The following is a 22,534-nucleotide window of genomic DNA, read 5'->3' as shown; positions in this document are numbered from 1 at the left end:
GAACCCTCTTTCTCCATCCTTTGTTTTTTTTGCATTAGACATCCTGTATTTCTTTTTATTTTCAGATGACACTGGTTGCCCCAGCAGTCAGTCGGTGTCCCCAGTGAAGACTCCATCCGATGCTGGTATGAGCCCCATGGGATTCTGTACAGGAAGTGAGGACGATTATAGCCACAAGCGAGTCAGCACTGGCACGTATACTGATGGCAGTATTCAGCCTACGAGGTATAAGAAGGAGCCAAAAAGTGGACTAATGAAGACTGGTAAGATTTTGTATTCTCTGTATTCCATCTGTGACCTCCATTATGTTGTCAGTATTCCATCAGTGGTTTATATTTCTTCATAGCATTCTGTTTATTTCTACAGTACAGGTTTATTTTACATACATTTTAATTGCCTTTTTAAAGTGGATCTGAAGCCATAAAAGTAAAGATTTTTCTGTGTTATTAAAGCGGAGGTCCGCCCATCCCTGCAAAAATTAAAAGCCAGCAGCTACACATTCGGCAGACTTTTCAAAATAGTACTTACCTGTCCCGGAGTCCAGCGATGTCAGCACTGCAGCTGATGTTTCCATGAGCTGTCGGGTGCTGCCGCCGCCAATGCCGGTAAGGGAACCTGGCAGTGTAGCCTTACGACTTCACGCCGGTAACCCTACTGTGCATGCGCGGGGCTCCGCTCCTCTCTCCTACTGCCCCGGCGGTGGGGGGAGGAGGAGTAGGGAGTCGAGCTGCTGGCGTAATTCGCCACTCCTGAAAGTGGGGACAGGATGCCTGTCAGACCCCCCCCCCCAAAAAGGTGCCAAATGTGGCACCAGAGGGGGGAGGAGACAAATGAGTGTAAGTTCCACTTTTGGGTGGAACTCCCCTTTTAAGGACATTCAAAAGTGTTAACTGTGCCTCAGCAATACCGTGAAAAATCTTTTTGCCTGGAATCCCTCCTGAATAGCAGTGTACTTCCTGGTATATGAGGGTACCTAAGCACTCTTGTAGCCACTACCTCATAGTGTCGCTGTATGTTAGTCTTATCAGATTTGGGGTGATATTTGGTAATGTCACTACTGTATCGGTATCTGTTCTTGTTGGAGTTTCCAACATGAAAAAGAAAAGCCCAGCCTCTACCAAGATGGCTGCCTCCACACAGATACACAGTGCAGAACAAGACATGGTTGGTTAGTAATGATGGACAATTAGCTGCAGGAACTAGTCCTTTGTCCTTTGCCTATCTTTTTTTGGGCACAGCTTCCAAAGTTCAGTTCTTCTTTAGGTTCTCAAGCTTATGACCAAGATCTTTTTAAGGTGTGTGTGTGTGTGTGTGTGTGTGTGTGTGTGTGTGTGTGTGTGTGTGTGTGTGTGTGTTGGCATCCTCCGATGTATCCCTGTTTGTAATCTATGGTGGTCTAACAATGCATTCTGAACATAAACACCTCAGAGAGCCCTGTCACCTAAGTGTTAACTGTTCAGCTTGTGTACTGTTTTTTTTCAAAGCTTTCAAAATTCAAGTTGGTTCCATGTGCATAGTTTTCCTTTTTCCTTCTTTTTTTTTTCCTATGTCTCTGACCTTCCTGATTCTACTTTAAACAAGTCATTAGTGGTTTAAATTGGACTTCATATAGATCCACCCATAGATTTGTGTGGGCAGTCAGAAACCACAGCTAGCGTGCTCTCCTCTGAAGCTGACTGCTTCCAACCACTGGAAAATCCTCTGAACAGCCAAGCCTGGAAAATTCAAATTCGGCGCCTACAAGAAATGTGGAAACATCTGATGTAACCATGTTATGCTTAACTGAAAGAGAGGACATCTGATGGCCAATGATCATTTATTTTTTACATTTTTTTTTTCTTTTAATTTATATTTTTTTTTTTTTAATGCAGTTACAGTGTTATCAACCCAAACACAAAATTAATTAGAAAAATGCCCACAAAACCCCAAACCTTTTTTCTCTTTTTTTTTTTTTTTTCCCCCTCCTAATAATTCAGTGCAATTTGAATTATTAATTATAAGGACTAACTAGTAAAAAAAAGATAATCCTTTACAGGAAATGTCATGTACTAAATTACGAAGTCCTATCAATATAAATGTTTTAATTTTTCAGTCATATTTAGCAGGGTTTTCACTGTAATTTTAGGCAGCAAATTCAACCTCTCATCACACAATTGTGTACCATGCATCCCTTTGTATATGAAGATAATGTTTCAGATGATTTAAAAACATGGTCCTGGAACCAAAGAATACACCAACATAAATATTCACAAGCTCACATCTGGGTTACTCAGAAGTGGATAATGGAAACTATAGGAATGTTATTAAAGTAAAGCTGGTCAATTCAAAGTGAGCATATGATAAAAAAAAACCTAGCTTATATTCAGTAAAAACTATATATCAAAAATTATCAGTAGTCCCACACATATAGACAATGTGTCAGTGTTTCCTGTAAAATTCAAGCTCCTTTTACTTACAGACCAATATACAGGCTTGGAAGGCTAGGGAGCATAATCGAGCTCAATTTTACAAGAAAAGTTCAGACCTGCCTATAAAATTTGGCTACACCTCTCTTCTCTCTTTTTAAAATTAGATTTTTCACAAAGGTCACCTCCACCTATGTGTGTATATATATATATATATATATTTTTTTTTTTTTTTTTTTTTTGTATTATTTGCTTATTTAAATTGCCCAGACTTCTGGCAGATTAACTTCTAACTCAATAGTCAAAGATGAGTAAACCATTTTCTAGACTGCAGTCGTAATCATTTTTGTGATGACAACAGGTCTACTTTATAGAACATTTTGATTTATGGCTCATAGAGGTGGTAGAATTTTTATATAAGGACTGATCTTCTTTGCAAGTTGGTAGTAATTACTTGCCTCCTCCTTGCTCTGTTTTCCCGCACTCCATGTTCTATCCGCCCCGCAGAAAAATCCATGCCGCCATAAAAAAAAAAAAGTCGTCAGCAGCTGCATTTGCTCCTTATCTTGCACATGTGCCTTATTCTATTAGACTTATCTTCTGCAAAAAAATACCCCCCTCCCTCCCAATATTTTGGGGGAACCTTGTGCAATGTCATATGGCGCTTGTGGACGTTGATACACAAATGTCATGTGCCTGATCTTGTGCCCGCACCATATGATATTGCACTAACTCTGTTGGGGGCAAAAAGCCATTTTTGCCCCGAGATCTTGCAAGGTATCACAGTTTAGAAGTAATACCAATTCAATGCAAGTAAACAAGTTTTGTTTTCCTTTTATATTACTTAAAGATGTTTATAAATTGGCATTCATAGTTAAATGCCCCTGGTATTTTTACATGGGGGGGGGGGGGGACACTTTAAGTAACATGCAGTGGTTGGATGTATTTTGGGTTCTCTTGCAAAAGAAATTCGTTTAGGTGTGACCACCAGTAAGGTAGTATTTTATCTATATTACTTTTTAATTTTGTGAGAAATTTTAAAATCTAACATTAGTGCCAATGTTCCCTCCTGAAAATAATGAACAGTAATGCCTTCATGACCAGTCCGGTATTAGTCCACCACATAAATGGTAATTTGATTCTATATGCAGGGTTGCTGTAATAACCATTTTGTGAGTACACATGATAATGCTGTTCTGTTCAGCTGAGTTCCCGTCAGTTTCTATAGCAACTGCAGCTCTGATTTGCCTAACAGAATGCTAACCAGATTGAATAGGGAATGTTGTTACACCTGTGCAAATTTCAACACTTCAGTCAGCAATGATAAGCCAGCGTGTCATGTCTGTCGAGATGAATTGTTTTACTTCTTAAAGTGATCAGGATGGTAAAATAAGATTGCATATTTGTAACCACGATTTAGTTCACAATTAAACGCCTTTTTTTTCAGTGCATCTGTCATGGAATTTGCCAAACAAGAATGTACATAGCTACATAGTTGGTAAGGCTGAATAAAGACACTGATCCATCCAGTTCAACTAGAGAGTGTGTGTGTGTGTGTGTGTGTGTGTGTGTGTGTGTGTGTGTGTGTGTGTGTGTGTGTATGCCACTACCATTTTCAATATCCCTGTAGGAGTAGAATGTCAATATTTTTTACTCTTGTTCCACATTAGTGACTCAAAAAATGTGTAGTTGTTGCATACGACTAGCATAAATACCCATGTCTATCTTCATGTTGGTCTCCTATGATGTTCTACTCAGAAGAGGTGAGGCAACACTCTACACCAGCCTTTTTAACATGAGAGAACCCTTGTAATACTTTCCGGGGTCAAGGAACCGCTGCTATTAAAAACTAGATCTAAAGCTCACCGTACATTAGTATGTTGGTTACTAGGAAGAAAGCTCCTTACATTTTGTGGTCATTGGGAAGACTCACCCCCCCCTCCCCCTTGCTGATGGCTAAAAATATCATCACTGTGAATGGTAGCTCACCTGAGAGGCAGAAGTTGCTCATTGCTCAAGGAACCCCTAGAAATCTCTGGAGTAACCTTAGTTTAGAAAAGCTGCTCTACACCAATCCAGTTTCTTGTGCTTTTCTCCTTCAGTCTGTTAGAACAATCCTTTTCCTAAAATGATGACCACTTTCAGCAGCTAGCCACATAGATGTAATAGTAACCCTTGTACTCGCTTGCAGTGTAGTGCACAAAGCCCCTTGTGTCCTTAGGTTACATCTTCGTTCATCGCTGCTCCCCTTAACCAATTGTTAGTAACAGTTAATAGTAGATAGTCACATTCAACTAGACTTTCTCTCTAATATTGATGATGTTTTGTAGATTCCCCAAGCCACTTTTCCATTTCCAATAGGTCTCAGGACCAAACCCCAGGATTCACATCCACACAGGTAGCAGGAACACCTTAACCAAGTCATAATGCAATGTGTAGATGTTGATTGTCCAAGAACAGGATGGGACAACATGGTGATTCCATAATGTTCACACCTGACATGCTGTTCTTGGACATCCATCATCTACATATTCCATAGTGATTGGATTAAGGTGCCTGTGCTATCTTTCAAACTTGCAATTGAAGTGGCTTCAAGAAGCTACGAAACATCATCAGCATTCCATAACAACTTCAGTTGAATGTGACCCACAACTACTACCTATACAATGTCCTGGGTAAATGAGCACCTTTACAAATAAATCGCCAGATATTTTTAATATACAGATAATTTTGTCATTTTTAATTATGTGGATTTGCAGCATGTTTTGGAGCCTTCTGGGAAATGTAGTTTGTCGACTGAAAGCTTTGTCACCAAGCTGAGATCTAGTGCCACCACTATTGCACTCCCCCAGGCTGGAGTGATTTAAATATGGGGTGTGCTGTAAAGGAGCATTTGAAGCCAAAATCCTATATATGTATAAACATTTTCTCAAGGATATAACCTGGAGGATATTGACTTGTGTGGAGATCAGTATTAACAACTGAGGTTAACAGTTTCTCTGAATGGCAGGTGAGAAAAGAAACCCATAACTGGCTAGTTGCTATGGGTAACACCACTGTTTACCTTTTTTTTTGCTTCTCTAGAATATAGAGCTCAGTACATTTTTATAGAAGACAGAGTACACGTTGTGTTGTGCTGCGTAACTAATGAAAACACTGGCTTGTATGGAAAATCACTCTCTGCAGCAGTTTTAGTTATTTGTCATAGTGTTGGAAATATTTTGTTTTAGAAACGTCTCTTGTTCAAACAAGTCACACAGAGATGAATGTTACCGTTCTGTAACAATGTTCTCCATTCACCCTCTTCTAACACAACATTGTGATGGCCTCGGCAAATTCCTGTTCCTTTCAATATCAGCTTTTCCCATCCTGCACAGAAGATGCCAGATTAGTATTGGGGAAGCCATGTTCAGTATGTACACGCACATTACAGTAACCAAAAGAAACAAGACTTTATTTTACTGGGAGCTGTCTTACAGCACAGCCAGCCAGGTGGGGGGGCCTACTCGCTCTGCAACTGTGGGGGTACCTCTACTCTCCTCTTGTGTTCATGCTCATCAATGCCTGGGACCAGGCAGGGCTGCAGTCATGTGAAAGTCAACATTAAGGTGGAACCCTAGCTTAGAGATGAGCCATGCACTGTGTGGAGTTGTGCGGTGTACCAGGTTCCCCTGTGAGCATACTATCCTATGTTACTACACACCTTACTTGTATGTTGAATTTAGGAGAGACATTGCTGAGCCCATGTCCTCTCCACCAGGCCATCGTATCTCTGCCACCTCACTCCCAGTAACAAAATGGGGTTTCGCTGTGCACAAGCACAGACCTCGTGTGCACTTAACTCCTTCACTGTCCTGTACCATGCAGTAGTACGTGAGGTTTCCGTACTGCGGGTTTGGTCCCAGATACTTTGGGGGAACCGATCACTAGGAAGGGTGCCAGAATACTGACCTCCTCGCTACCGGAAGACCTGTCGCCTATGCCTGGCACCACACTTGGTTGAACGCCTGCCATACATTCCCACCAGTCTTTGGTTACCCGTGGCAACTACTCTCCTGCTCCAACTCCTGGTGAGTTAACCCTTCATAGTGGCTTTCCTCCTGTACACCGAGAGTATCTAATAGGCCCTGTTTTTTTGATATGCCACATATATGTTCCAGCATGCACCCCTTTCAATGACTTTAGACCAGGCATTTGAACAGTTCAAGAATCTTTACTGAATGCTTCTGAAACACTACAGGTCATAATGCAGACTCCGTCCTCATTAACTAATCTATGGCTGCCCAGGCATACCAATACAGGTGTAAGTCCATAACTGGCAGAGTCCATTGTTGGAGAACCCCCTTAGGGTGGAAGACAGACGTGGCTCTGTGCTACATCTTTCCTTGTGATCCGGGCCTTCTTGCTTCTCGCGCGATCCCGCTCTTTCCCTGAGCTCAGCCTTCCCCTTATTTAGAAGTAGAACAGGGTGGAGGGCAGAACCCAAAAAGCTCGGGAAACCAGCAGACCCAAAGTTTAACCCTTTCCTAGTCTGGGCTGCTTAGTCTCACTCACTAGTAGCACACTTCCCTGCCCATATGCTCTCTACAACAGATTCACGCTGGTGTGCCATGTATAGAGGTGGTGTGAAGAGTTTTTCCAATTGCTGCACTGCTTACATTTGATTTTTTGACTTTTACCTTCACTGAAGTATAAATTACATTTCAGCATGCTTTGCATTGCATAAAAATGGAGGCATGCTGCATTTTATACAGCACAACATAATGCACATCCAACACTATAGCATGAATAGTTTAGATAGAAAACTATTATTATTTTCTGTGTGCCCTTCCATGGAGCCTGCATTAACCTATGCAGCTCCACAGACTTGGTGTGAATGAGCCTTTAGTGCTTTTTTTAAGACCGCAATGCGCATATATGCAGTGGCAGAGTGGGTGATCTAGAGTATAAAGCCCAGCCACCACATTTATGCATTTCTGTCTTGTTCTGGGATATGCTTCACTGACACCCTAGAACTGTGACCGAACAGATGCCAACAGCTCATAGTTGACTTGTGACAATTGGGAGCCAGTTGGACAGCCTCCAGATGATGTCAGCACTGTGCAGCCAATTACAGTGCTGCATGATCGAATTTCCCTCCTAATAAAGTCCGACTTTAGATAAAGCTTTTGTTTTTTGGATGGAGTGGAACAAGTTGGTCTTTGGGGTTTTTTTTAACTGTTGTCTGTGTGCTGATGTAACGCTATTGCTACTGATCTTCAATAAATATTGGTATCCAGATGACCAACAGCTACCTTGGGAATGGCCAAAGGACACTTACATGGCAACAAGATTCCAAGCAATTCAATCAACCTCAGGTGTGGTTCTTTTCTCAGGGTGTAAACCAGATAGACACCAGTCACTTGGTGAGCTCAAAACAAGAACTGGTCTACTGTACAATAAAGAATGGTAAGGGGGTAAAGGGTGGCTCAGGATATCCCACAACATTGATGGTTTCAAGCTCTTCATAATCTCACCTCTGACAAAATCTCTGGACCTTCTGAACACAGACTAGGCTGGTAATTGAGGCTCATGTGGTATTTCAATCTTTATGTTCCAAGGCAGGACAAATAGGTTTCTATGTGTACTTCCCACTCAACCAGTCAGTCACTACATCTCTCTTGTTGAGAACAAGCTTGTTTCCTGTAGGCCAGACACTCTTTAGACTCCAGCAGTTGGGATCCCTATTCCTTTCCTTCCCAAAGGCCTGGGGAAAGAGACTGATCTTCCATAATGACATCCTCCCAGGGAAGAAGCCCATGAGGGAGCAAGAAGAACTGGAGGTGTCCCAAATATTTACCGTTTTCCAGCATGCATCACCAGCCGCCCCAAACCTGCTGATTTGGTTAGGTTAAAAAAACATTCATTTTTGTTGTATATTGTTCACGTTGATATCTGACCTACAAGTTACTATCAGCTTTATATTCGAACGTGAGGTGATACTTCACTTTCGCACTTTGTTACACACTAGTGCTGCATTTTTTATCTTTTCATTAAACATTCATAACACAGAATGACACCACTCCTGCACACCCTGCTGGAGCAAGCTCAAACATGTGACAGAGAAAATTATATATTCTATGTATAGAAATCACTCCTGCCGAGGAACAGATGGGCTTTCCTGTTGCATCTGTATCACATGGCCAGCAAATGATGAGACCCCAATGAGGTCACAAGTGGTAGTTATACAGGTGGCAATAAAAATCTGACAGAGGCTCTAACCTTCTACCAATCTTTCTGAAGCTAAAATCTTTTAAATGCTGTGGGGTTCTAAATATTGTGCCTCACAGGCTATGTTTTCTCTGCTGATTATTGTGTTTTCTGCTGATTCTCTTGTCTGAAAGCTTTGGTAATACATTTGTTTTGGGATTGAATCTTTAAAAGAATGCATGCATTAGTATATATTTGTATCATTTTTTTTGGAAGGTAGGACTATGGCCTCCCAATAAACAGGCTGCAGCACCAAGTATAACTCCCATCTGCACCTAGTTTTCTCTGTCGCCCTGCAAATTTTCACAAATCCCTGTTGATCCTGCCTGTAAAGTCTACCTAAGGCAGCTTTCTGTGATGCTGTGGTATCAATGCTGCACCACCCCTGAATTTCGGAGAATGGTTGCAACTCCTTTGTAGGTTGTGCCTGTTTTCACTACAGTGGAATGGTAAGATGAGGGGGCGTGGCTGTTAGCATTGTCACTGCTGATTCACCAGCCTGTATCTTTGTCAATCGGCACCTGGCCATACCTTGTCCTACCCATTGCTTTCTGGATTGACCGCACTGCCACTATTACTGAAACCATCCCACTGTGAGCTGCAGTGTTTGGGAGGGGAAGCGTGTGAGACACAAATTTAAGGAGGCTTTAGCTCAGTCAGGGAAGGTAAAGGGAATGTTTTTGTTTGTTTCTATGAGGCTTGTGCATAACCTAGTAACTGAATTTGGTACTTGTTTAGATCTGTCACATAGGAGCCTTTTAGTTGTACTATTGTTTTTAAATTCAGTTGACAATCAGATGAAAAATAAAGAAGCAAACAGACAAGTTTTACAATATGCCTGTCATGTGATCAGTAGGGACCTGCCATTGCTGGCTTCCTTCTGTAAACAATACTTGTGATGCCTAGTGCTGAAGTTTTTGGATCGGCACAACAGCCAGGTAACTCATATTTTTAGAAAGAAGCAAACAATGGCTGGTTCCAGAATTACTCATCACAAGTTTCCTTTCCTTAAGATGATTTTGTGTCTGCCTCGAAATAGAGGAAAGGGAGGCTGCAGTCAGATATAAGCAAAAAACAAAAGCTAAGGAAGGGTGTGACCACCAAAATAGATTTTTACTTTTCATGTACAACAATTGAAGGCCTTTTACTGGAAAGCTTCTTGTTTTATTCAGGTTTAAAAAAATGAGTGGATATAAAACGGTTAACTAGGTTGATTTAAGGTTTTTCGTGATTAAGAATTTAAAGGTCAACTCTACCCAAAACGAATATTTCTAGTTTTGTGTGGTTACTGGAAGGTTCAGTCACATGATGGCTTCTTCCACCACTCAGAAGAAAAGTCTCTCCCCTCTTTCCCTATGGCACAAGTAATGGTGTCAGACTCCATGAGAGATTGGATTGAAGGAGCCTGAGAATGAAATATCTGTGGGAATGTGTCCTTGTTGGAATCTCTCAAAAATTATAAGAATATAATATATGAGGCATGAGAGAGAGCAGTATAATTCATGGAGACCACCCAGATCTGAAATATCCGTTTTTGGATGGTGTTACCCTTCAGTCACCGCTTCTCAAGTGACACCATTATAAGCCATTCCTGTAAAATGTTTCTAAAGGATGTATCTGAATAGTTGTGCCTTGATGCCCACACTTTTTTGTTTTATACTATGTTGGGCTGCTGATACTAAACAGACTTCTCAACCTGCTATATATGGGTTATTAGGAAAATGAAATAGTAAGAGAAAATTAAGATCCACTTATGTTTCCCCAGCAAAGCTCCATACATTAGTATGAAATGAACACATTTTAAAACAATAAGTGGCCTAATGGAACCGTAAGACTGATTATGGTGCTGGATGAAACATACCATGATGATCGGTTAAGAGTTTGGCGGTTTAAACTTTTACCACGAGAACTTTTTATACAAGTCCTCTTGGTTAAAAAGTACACATCCACATATAAGTGATAATATGTTATGAGTAATTCCAGCCATATCTGTGAAGATTTTAGAGGGTTTGGGCATTTTTGATTACTTTCATTCTGTTTTCTTGAGTTGGAAAATAACTTGCAAGGTTGAAAAATTCCAAACCTTTTTATAACTGGGTAGTGAGTGTGCAATGCTAATGGGGTGTGTGTGTGTGTGTGTTGTGGTGGGTTGTTTTTTGTTATTACTGCATTCAACTGAAGAATGCAGATTTTTTTTGAAAGTGGACTTTGCAAATATAATAAATTTAAGTCATATAAAGGAAAAACAGCAGAAATAACCCAGGTAGCTGAGAGGAGAAGTGGATGAACCAAGATGAATATGCTCTGCAACGAAGGAATGGAAGGGTTGGAGTTAAGCAATAGAAGCTCTGACAGTCTTAAGTGTTTGACACTTAATTAAGTCTGTCCAAGTGCTGTGGTTCTTTTTGTCAGACCCTATTTTACTACAGAATTTATTGGTGATAGAAGGGCTAGCAGGAAAAATCATGGAGTGCAGTGAGGTGCCCAGACATTTGACATTCCAAGAAGTGATGAATGCTGACACTTGAACTGCTTGAAAACCGCAGTTTATGGACTCATCCCTCCACCAGGAAGGTGATTATTTGGTGCTGAATGAAATATACCATAATGATCAGTGAGAAGATTGGTAGTTTAAATGTTTACCAAGAGGACTTTATACAGTTGCTGATAAAATACACATCCACATGAGAGTGGCAATAGCTTATTATTATTATACAGGATTTATATAGTGCCAACAGTTTACGCAGCACTTTACAATATAAAAGGAGACCGTACAATTATAATAAACTACAAGAGGATTAAAAGGGCCCTGCTCAGAAGAACTTACAATCTAATAGGGTGTGGCAGGTCATACAAAAGGCTGTAACTGTGGGGAACGAGCTGATGGAAGTGGTAAAAGTTTTCAGGGATCGCCTGAAAGTAGCAAGAGTAGGGGATAGCCGAACAGTTTGAGGTTGTGAGTTACAGAGGATGGGAGAGGCTCTGGAGAAATCTTGGAGATGAGCATGGGAGGAGGAGACGAGGGAGCTTGAGAGTAGGAGGTCTTGGGAAGAGCAGAGAGGACGGTTTGGGTGATATTTGGAGACAAGATTGGTAATGTAGCTAGGGAAAGAGTTGTGAATGGCTTTGTATATTGTGGTTAGTATTTTGATTCTAATGCGCTGGCCGATTGGGAGCCAGTGTAGGGATTGAAGGAGAGGGTTGGCAGACACTGAGCGGTTGGTAAGGTGGATAAGTCTGGCACTAGCATTCATGGTAGACTGAAGAGAGGATAGCCTATGGAGAGGCAGGCCAATGAGAAGGGAGTTGCAATAGTCAAGGCAAGAGATTAACAAGGAAGTGAATGAGGAGTTTGGTGGTTTCATTTGTTAAAAAGGGCGAATGTTAGAGATGTTACAGGGGTGAATTCTACAAACTTTTGACAATGTGTGGATTTGAGGCTGAAAGGACAAGTCAGAGTCTAGGATTAGACCGAATACCCTGGCATGAGGGGAGGGATTGATGGTTGCATTGTTTATTTTGATGGAAAAGTCATGAGGGGGGCAGGGGGGGATATTAATAGCTCAGTTTTAGAGAGATTCAGTATAAGGAAGTGGTGCGACATCCATGCTGATATGTCAGTTAGTGAGTTAGTAATGAGAAAGTGAGGTGAGGAGTAGACAGATTTGGGTGTCATCAGTGTATAAATGGTATTGGAAGCCGTGGGCAGTTATCAAGTGACCAAGGGAGGAGGTGTAGATAGAGAAGAGAAGGGGTGCAAGAACAGAGCCTTGGGGGACCCCCACAGAAAGGGGCGGTGGAGAGGAGGAGACAGAGTTGTAGGTAACACTGAAGGAGCGCTGTGATAGGTAGGCAGAGAACCAGGATAGAGCAGAATCTTGGAGGCCAAGGGAATGGAGTTTATTGAGAAGGAGCGGGTGGTCAACAGTATCAAAGGCCGCAGAGAGGTCAAGTATTATGAGTATGGTGTAGTGGCCATTGTTTTTAGCAGTTAGTAAATTGTTAGTGAGTTTTAGTAAGGCAGTTTCCGTATAGTGCTGTGAGCGAAAGCCAGACTAAGGGGTCAAGAAGGTTATTTTCACTGAGGTAGGAACTAAGACTGTTGTAGACTAAGCGTTCTAGAAGTTGAGGTGAATGGGAGCAATGAGATGGGTCTTAAGTTGTTCACATTGGTGGGGTCCAGTGAGGGCTTTTTAAGTATTGGAGTGAACTGCGCATGTTTTAGAGGGAAGGGGAAGGTGCCACTAGAGAGGGAGAGATTGAAGATGTTAGTGAGGGAGCATAGGATAGAAGAAGAGGGTGACCATAGTAATTGAGGGAACAGGATCCAAGGGACAATTGGTTAGGTGGGCATCTGAGAAAAGTTTTGTAACCTCTTCAGTAGTAGCCAGTTCAAAAGAGGAGGGTGTTGAATCTGCTGTTAGGCAAGGTATGTTGGGTGGGGAAGATGTACGCACAGTGGAGGTGTCCTCACGAATTGCATCAATCTTGTCTTTGAAGTGATTGGCAATCTCTTGGGCAGTGAGTGAGTTAGTGGGTAGAGGGGGTGGGGGACAAAGCAGAGTTTTTAAGGTTGAGAAGAGCCGACAGGAACTGGATGACAAAGTATTAATAAGTGAGACAAAGTAGGCTTGTTTGGCAGCATGGAGGCAGTAATTGTATTTTAGAAAGGCTGATTTATATAGGGTGAAGTCCTGCAGGCATTTGGTTTTACGACACAGGTTTTCAAGAGCACGGCAATGTCTCTTGAGATTTCTAGTGTTGTCAGTTTGCCGTGGTTGTATTGGTCGGGGCCTGATTCTGTGTGTGGTTAGAGGAGCAAGCGCATCTAGTGATGAGTGCACTGTTGTAGACAGAGGTGGCCATGTCCGGACAAGACAGGGGAGAGATTGTCATATAGGTGGTCAGTAGCAGATTAGAGAAGAGAAGGGTTAAAGTGGCGAAGTTTCCTACAAGTAATTGTTTGCTGCTTGGAGGGATGGGTGGTTGGAGGCAAGGATACAGTGAAACTGATGAGGTTGTGATCAGGGAGAGGAAAGGGGGTGTTGGTGAGGTTTCCAGGATTGTAGAGATGGGAGAGATTATGAGTATCAAAATCAATAATATGAATGTATCTGTTATCTCTATGAAGACTTTATGGTGTTTTGGGCATTTTTGATCACTTTCACTCTGTTTTCTTGAGTTGGAAAATAATTGGCAAGGTTGGAAAATTTTTAACCAAGCAGGAGCCAGGCTGTGAATTGCAAAGGCGTAGAACCTCTGTTAACTTTTGTTGTACGTGTCCCCCCCGGATATATTCCCCATAGACAGAAATATAAAACATACCCCCACCCTATCCAAAAAAAAATTGACATGAATTTTAATACTTTTTTATAATTTTTTTTTTTTTTTACAGTAGGTACCTCCTTTTTACACACTTGTCAAGTAATTGGCTCACAATGTTATCACTCCTACTCTCAACGTAATATCTGGAAGAATTATGGGAAGCTAATTAAAGCGTTAATAGATACATTTTGATAGTTTTACTAATGCTATTTAAAATATTTGTGAAAGAATACATAGGTGACCAAAGGTGTCACTGTTTGCAGTGTTTTGTTTTTTTTTGTTTGTTTTTTTAGTTTTTACTGCCCTGCTGTAGACATGTGCAGAACGTAAAAATTAGTTTAGTTTACTTTTTGGATAGATTTGTTATGTTGCACATTTTTTCTTTATGGAATTTGTTTAGTTTGGTTTTGGAATTTTATTTTTTTTTGAATCTCTGTTAAAATTTTGTTTTAATTTATTGATTTTCTGACGAATTCCAACTTTTCAGAACGATTAGCTTTCAGAACGATTAGCATTCGGAACGACTGACCGATTCGAATTCTGTGTGAAGAAATAGATGGTTGTTGAGCAGCGAGCTGGGAAGCTGGCCACCCGCGTCCTTAACAACCATGAGTCAGCCATCATCTATCAGCTGGCTTCCCCACTGACAGATGAATATAAAGAATGCCGGGAGTTGCCCGGCAATAGAAAAATGTTTCAAAAAAATGGCGTACGGTTTTTCTTCTTTATTTTACTTTTTTTTTGTTTTTACACTGTCCTTTTAATAAAAACATCCCTTGTAATTAGAAAAAAAACATGACCGGACCTCTTAAATGTGAGTTCGGGGGTCAAAAAGATCTCAGATCTAACATTTACACTAAAATGCATTAAAAAAAACATTATTTATTTTTTCAAAAAAATTTTTTTTCACTTTTTAAGACCATTGGGCAGAAGTGACGTTTGACGTCGCTTCTGCCATTCAATGTTCTGGAGTCGAGCGGGGGCCATCTTTCCCTCACTCTGCTCCATGTCTCAGAGGAGGAAGGATGCGATCGTCTCCGCTGCTACCGACGGCTCCGGTAAGGGGCGGAGATTACCGGGAGGTGGCCCCCGCCCCCCTGATAAAAGTGATCCCGTGATCTGCCGCAGAGACTACTTTTATCTGAAAGTCAGCCGCTCATCCTTGTTGAAAATACCGGGGTTATGGTAGCTAGCTGCTGTCACAACAACGGTATTTAGCGTCAGAGTACCGAAGTACAATGATGGCGATTTTGCGCTAAGTGGTTAAGGATGCGGGCGGCCATCTTCCCGGCCTGCTGTTTAACAACCAGCTATTTCTTCACACACCATTCAAATCGGTTGATCGTTTTTTGACCGATTCGAATTCTAATTGTTCTGAAAAGTTTGTAAATCGTTAGAAAATGACTAAGCAAAACAAATTTTAACAGATTTTGTTGCTATTCTTCACTATTTCATTCGGAGATTCGGATACATCCGAATAACCAAAAATTCATCTGAATTTGTATTTGGACCGAAACGAATTGCACATGTCTACAATGCTGCCTAATATTTCCATTGTTGTGGAAATGTTGGTTGTATTTTGTGGACACACCTAGGCACCTGTGCCATGCTGTCTGTACTAATTCCATCTCTGTATTGTGGATCAGGGTATAGACATGGCCATAGTCCTTGTGTCATCATTCCATATCACCCCTATTCTCCACTAACCTCTTCTGTTCTTTGTACTTGTGTCTGTTTCTTCTAGGCCCACAATCCTTCAAGATGCGAGGTGAGTTCCCATTGCGGTCAAAAACAGGCCAGCTTGTACAGATCTTGTCATACTGCCATTTTAATCCTTGAGTATCTATCTTCTCTTTTTATGAGTTGACCCAGCCTTTTAAAGCTAAGCGAGATCTACTTAAATATTAAACATCCATCATGGGAGATGCTGTCAACTGAGGGTTGTATCAGTTTGTGCTTGCAATGGACTGCTGACCTTTCCTGGACTGGCCATTTCCGTCTGTTTACATAGTTACATAGTTAGTAAGGTTGAATAAAGACACCAGTCCATCCAGTTCAACCTGAGAGAGTGTGGGTGCGTGTCTACAATTATCCCTATTTTATTTAAGGTACCCATATAGTGCCATCAATTTACGCAGCACTCCACATGTACATTGCACACTCACATTGGTTCCTACCCTCAAGAAGCCCACAATCCAAGGTGCACAATCACACTAGGGCCAATTTTCTACAGAAGCCAATTAGCCTACCAGCATGTCTTTGGAGTGTGGGAGGAAACCGGAGTACTTGGAGGAAACCCACGCAGGCACAGGGAGAACATGCAAACTCCAGGCAGGTAGTGTCGTGGTCGGGATTTGAACCAGCGACCCTTATTACTGCTAGGCGAGAGTGCTACCCACTACACCACTGTGCCGCGCATGCATGTACACGGCCACAGCATGCATGGAGCATAAATAGCTGACGTCAGGGTCTCACAGGTTCAGCCTCTTGAATCTAAAAAGCCCTCGCGCTACTATCATGTGTTAGTGAATGATTAAAAATGGTGAATCCTTATTTAACGTGATCAAATGTTAAAGTGCCTATAGTGCATCCAAATGCAGTCACACAATTATACAATAGCTGCCTGCAGCAGAACCTAAAGTGTATCACAATCCACTCTCAATAATAGTTATAAAAGTGATTCCACGTTACAGTTTTAAAAAAATATATAATAAAGTATTTACTCGATAAGGAAATCAATAAAGTGTTAAAGCTAATTAAATGGTTGAAAACAGTGTAAAATGTTATACATAATAGAAAATAGATAAATTCATAAAAAGCCAGGGCAAATGATTTAAAGTATTATTAGTCTCTTGGTCATATTATTAAAAAAGAAAAAACATTGTCCACAAAAAGGGGGAAAAATCGCAAAAAGGGTTTTCAATGTATGATACAGTGGTCAGGAGGGGTTATAAGGGGTAAAGAGTCCCACAAATTATAGTCACAGAGCCCTCACCTTCATAGACTGTTTATAACCGCATCCAGTAGTAACCTGAGGTCCGTTGTCTGACGTTATTTCAACTTCTACCACCAGGGGGTCCTCTGTGCCAGTATGTATGAAATAACAATTATCCGAAGCGTCAGCATATGACCATGAATAAAAGTATAATCTGCTGTAATAATCTCTACCACCAGGGGGTCCTCTATTTGATTCACCAAATCTCCCAGATATCACTGCACATCAAACGTCTTCTTGTACCTCGTATCACCCAGCGAACAAGGGTGGGAGAGAGAGAAAAAGCCCCAATAGTGTAGTAAGGTTAGAATACACAAGCTTTATTAAGAGATTAAAAATGGACTCTTACAATGAAAAATAAAGAAATAAGCATATACAGTTGCTAAGGCGTCTGAACGCCGCTCTCTCATCACTTCCTGGTATCGCTCAGTCACCGGCCACGCCCTACGCGTTACGTCGTCACGTGACTTCTTCAGGGGAACTCTGAACTAAGGTTCAGCCTCTTGTTGCAATGAATGACTGTATACTATGATGCTATACGATGGTTTACCCCAATCCCTTGCATAACCTGAACACAGACATTCTGCATTTAAGGGTTGTGTGCATGTGTAATTTTACTCAAGCATCTATGTAAACCCTCCTATAGCAACGTACAACAATTGCAATTGCAACACAGCAAGTAATGTGATCTGTAAATTAGTTATAAACCCTCACATAAAGCCAGTGGCGTGACTATCCTCCAGTCATAAAGGGAGATAAAACAAATCCTCCTACATAAATTGTACCTGTTTATCTGAAGCCCTCTCTCCTCTATATCAGTTCTAGGTCCAGAATTCACATAACATTTCTCAGCTTCAGAGGGAGGGATGTCCCATCACACACTGCTCAGCAGAGAGCTGAGTGTAATCTGAGACCTGAGTGGAGGGAATGGACACACACCCCCTTTACACTTCTCATAGGGAAACATGTACAGCTGAAGCTGGCGATCACCTGTGTGAATAGTGGTGGGATGGGGGGGGGTGTCTCCTGGGATTGCCTGATGTTGGCATAGACTGGCAGAAAAGACTCAAGCAGATGGCAAAGGAATGAGTGGAGATTATCACACCAGGTGTTTTAGATAGAAGCAAGTATATAGATATAGAAGGACATGTTTTTGTAAATGTTTTTCATTTCAGAGTTTTAGAAATTTAAAGTGGTTGTAAACCCTCATAATTATATTTTTTTGAATAAAAATAACAAACATGTCTATACTTTCCTCCTCTGTGCCCCCCTGGCATTCCAGACCCCTCCTCTTCATTGGGTGGCCCTACAGAAAGCCGTGGGGGCATTAAGAATGCATTAAGGTGAAAAACTTGAGTCTTTACAACCACTTTAAGTATAGATCGGTGGCTCATAATATTGAAGCCAGAGGATCAGCATGACAGCCAGGCCTACAGATTTCTTGTAATGGTGCAGCGGGATGTTTTTTTTCAGAAGATTTCCAGTTTTAATTGTATTTTCAGAGGACGCAGCTGGGAAGAATCGGCCAAGATGATTGCTTCATTGTTTCTTTATGAAATGGCTTCTTTTCATTACTGCAGCCATTATCTGTTAACCTCTGCTCAGCAGACAGCCCATAATATAAATTGTTACCTTTCAGCTGAACAGCTGCGGCACACTGCCTGTTCTCTGATAGGCTCGGGCTTTCCTTTTTGCTCTCTGTTGTCATGGAGCTGACTTCATTTGCTTACTTGACCTGCGAGCAAAAAGGATGCATTAACGTCTGTCTCCATGACAACACCAGGCTAGGATCTGCGCTCTGCCGACAGGGAGAGAATTGATATGCGGAACATCTCTGCAAATAGGCGGATTCCGCCTTCAATGTACAAACCCTGAAGGGGACAATTAAACGTGTGGGGTGGGGGGGGGGGGATGTTAGTCTTCTGTTTAAAGCAGAAAGGCTGCTGTTGGTGACAACTGAATCATGCTTTGCCTCTTCTATAATAAAACAAGTTTACCTGCCTGTTCAGCCTTCTTTAGAACAGGGGTCTCCAAACTTTCTAAACAAAAGGCCAGATGCTTCAGATGCGATACAGAGGAGAGGATGTCATGATCTCTTACGCTTTCAAAGTAGCTATTATTGTTCAAGAAAAAGAACCGCTGCTCTAGGTGTATAAAGATGAGGCTGATTGGAGTATCTTGCAGAGTGCTAGCCCCGGCCCGCCTCTGTGGGAAACTTGGAAAGCAGAAAGAAATGGGTGCACATCTAGAACTTTCGATTGCCTTTTATTTTGTTTCATAAAGATAACAACAAAGACACCAAACTGTGGTCACGTAGACGCATTTCACACATACATCTTGTGCTTAATCATTACCAATGATTAAGCACAAGATGTATGTGTGAAACGCGTCCACATGACCACAGTTTGGTGTCTTTGGTGTTATCTTTATGAAACAAAATAAAAGGCAATCGGAAGTTCTGGATGTGCAGCCATTTCTTTCTTCTTTTCAAGTTGTTATTATTCAATGAGTGTGATAGGATGCAAACAAATATAACCTTTGTATATATAAAATGACAGGAAGCATATTTAAAACAGAAGACCTGAGGCAATATGGCTGACTATAAAAACCTATCATAACTAAATTCTATATTGCCCCCCTTGTTGCTGGAAGAAAATGAAATATTTGAATCATAAAGTACAGGACACCGGCAAAGTATTCATAGATCCTGGGTTATAGGCTTGTACCATCAGATGATTGGACACTGGCAAACTTTTGTGCCCACTGAACACCTCCCCTATAACCCCACCCTACTCCATGAGTCCTTCAATTAATAACAGGGGGATATCCAATCTTCTGCAGATGCAACGTTCAACTGCAAGGTTCTTGCAGTAACACTATGAAGTTGGGCCTGTTGGTACAGTTCGGTTTACTTAGTTGTTGCCCATCCTTCTCATTCATTGCTTTGACTCATCCCAGGGTCTAAGAATACTTTGCCTGTGTCTGTACTGTACGATTTAGAAGAAGAAGAATTTAGACTTGCCTACAAATGTTCATATATTGGAATACAGAAGACAGGCCCATCTCCCTTCCACCCTTGGTTAATCTGCATAACTTACTTACAAAATGTAGGCCTTGAGTGGGGTAGGGTTAAGCCTCATACACACTACTAGTTTCATTTTGTTCAGCCCAGTGGGTTAAACAAAAAAAATAACCTGACCGCTCAGGGCAGAGCCACTGTACTAACAATCCAATATTAGTACTGCAATCTCCCCTGCTAAGTTATTGTGTTCTGACAGGGAGACAGCCCCCCAGCCAAAACACTCCGGTCAGCGCTCTCAGCCCTTTTGGCTGGGAACGCTGATCAGGAGCCGGTCGGCAGACCTTTTTCGGTCATGACCTATCAGTGTCGGATGGACTGCCGTGCACATGGGCCGAGTGTCGTCCGGTTTCTATTGAACCGGCCAATGCCGCCCAACATTCAGCTTGTGTGTACTAGACTTTATAGGGAGGCACCCTTTGAAAAGCTTTACCAGTGTTCAATCACCTGAGGGTACAAGCTTATAATCCATAGTGCATGACTACTTTGCATGTGTCCTTTACTGTACTACAGAATACAGATTTTACAGGTAAATCAAAATTCCTCTCTTCTTATTAGTACAGGCACTATTTAATAAGTGCTTTGCATTTTCTCAATGGATGCAAAGTGTTCCCGGAGTGGAGAGGTGGGATGGTGACATCCAATCAGGCAAAGCATCCTCTGAATGGTGCCTGTGCTGACCACTGGAACACTATATCATACAAGGAATGGATCATTAAGTGACAATGGGAGGGGCTCCTAGTTTTGATCTAAGCCACATTGAGTTTAAAATTGGCCTCTAAATTCACGCACAGGGAATAAATGTTTTGGCCAGCAATTGCACCCAGGGGTGGATGGGGAAAAAAGTTGGTCTTGCATAGGGGCCCTTATGTGGCTGTGTACCAATGTCTGGGTGGGTGGCTGGGCTGGGCTATCTGGTGCCCTGGTTGGACAAAGTCTTATGCCCCATACACACGGTCGGACATTTATTGGACATTCCGACAACAAAATCCTAGGATTTTTTCCGACGTTGTTGGCTCAAACTTGTCTTGCATACGCACGGTCACACAAAGTTGTTGGAAAATCCGATCATTCTGAACGCGGTGACGTAAAACACGTACGTTGGGACTATAAACGGGGCAGTGGCCAATAGCTTTTATCTCTTTATTTATTCTAAGCATGCGTGGCAGTTTGTGCGTCGGATTTGTGTACACAAGATCGGAAATTCCGACAACGGATTTTGTTGTCGTAAAATTTTATATCCTGCTCTCAAACTTTGTGTCGGAAAATCCGATGGAAAATGTGTGATGGAGCCTACACACGGTCAGAATTTCCGACAACAAGGTCCTATCACACATTTTCCGTCGGAAAATACGACCGTGTGTACAGGGCATTAGTGTTAAATAGATTTGGGGTTTATAATTTATGCACTGAAGTTGTTTTCTAAGCTGTATAGTTTATATTTGGCAGCAGATTCTGGGAACACTGACAGGTGTGTTGATTCAACAATCTGAGTAGATCTTTCTCCTGTTTTCTCTCGGGGGAAATGTCTTTCTGTGCGGAGCACAGTGGCAATGGCTGCAAGATGGCAGAATAAACACACGTGGTTATTTGCAGACAGAATATTAAATAAAATACACTATTTAAGTTATTAATCTAAATTTTGCTTTCTGCAGTCATTTTCTAGCAAATGAATTTCAACAATGATTCCTTATTTTGTATACTAAATGTGACATGATTTAGAAAATGTATTCATACCAGGTTTCTTTCTGGGTGAAATGAATAATTTATGCTTTTTTTTTTTTTGCATGGGTTTTTGGCAGTTAAAATGTTTATCTCTGTATTTTTGGATGTAGGAAGTGAAGCAGATTTCAGCTCGTCAAGTAGTACTGGCAGTATATCCGCACCAGAGGTCCATATGAGCACTGCATCTGGAGGAAAGAAAAACTCGTTTTCACGCAAGTAAGAATTCATTCTCTTGTCAGCAGTTTTACAGAACGTAATATAAAAAAAGGTGATCTGCAGTTACACAGTAGCCAAAAAAACGTACACTCCAATTCACAACTGTCAGGACAATACAAATTAATTTGAATTGGCTGCTGTGGTTTACTAAACCTTGCAATTTTTCTTCAATTTTTTTTTTTTTTTTGTTTATTGACTTAAAATGTCAATCTACACTCCATTTAAAGATTGAGTGGAACTCCAAACCATTCAGAACACAGATGAAATACCTCTAAGAGCTCATTCAGACAGATGACCCATCCTCCATGGAGAGCTGCTGGTAGATACATGTGCATCCACCTCGGAGCTGCACGCAGGCAGCCCATAGAAGTGGATGCACATGCAGCCCTGGCACAGACACAGTGGCACGTCAGGGTTTGACATGTGGGTGGGAGTGGGCTCACAGAGCCTCTTCGTTCCACCTTAGGAGCCTAGTAAATATTTTGTTGATTCTAAATCATTTTCATATTTTTTTGGTGATCTTTAATAGCTGGGCTTGAA

General features: G+C 41.5%; 1 protein-coding gene across 9 annotated transcripts in view; it reads left to right on the top strand.

Moving 5' to 3' along the window:
* The window catches only part of SYBU (syntabulin), an 85,488-nt gene that overhangs the window by 34,284 nt on the left and 28,670 nt on the right, over positions 1-22,534 (top strand). For 5 of the 9 annotated variants that reach the window (XM_073632165.1, XM_073632166.1, XM_073632163.1 and 2 more), the window contains exons 4-7: positions 66-263; positions 3,853-3,903; positions 15,724-15,747; positions 21,889-21,994. In XM_073632165.1, coding sequence (XP_073488266.1) covers positions 66-263; positions 3,853-3,903; positions 15,724-15,747; positions 21,889-21,994 — 379 coding nt within the window. The remainder of the gene's footprint in view (positions 1-65; positions 264-3,852; positions 3,904-15,723; positions 15,748-21,888; positions 21,995-22,534) is intronic. The other 4 variants (XM_073632167.1, XM_073632164.1, XM_073632162.1 and 1 more) reach the window with 2 other exon arrangements.

The sequence above is a fragment of the Aquarana catesbeiana genome, linkage group LG05 (genome assembly GCF_042186555.1).
Source record: "Aquarana catesbeiana isolate 2022-GZ linkage group LG05, ASM4218655v1, whole genome shotgun sequence".
Lineage (NCBI taxonomy): Eukaryota > Metazoa > Chordata > Amphibia > Anura > Ranidae > Aquarana > Aquarana catesbeiana.
The sequence above is the reverse complement of the archived record's forward strand: the minus strand, read 5'-3'. Positions and strand labels throughout refer to the sequence as shown.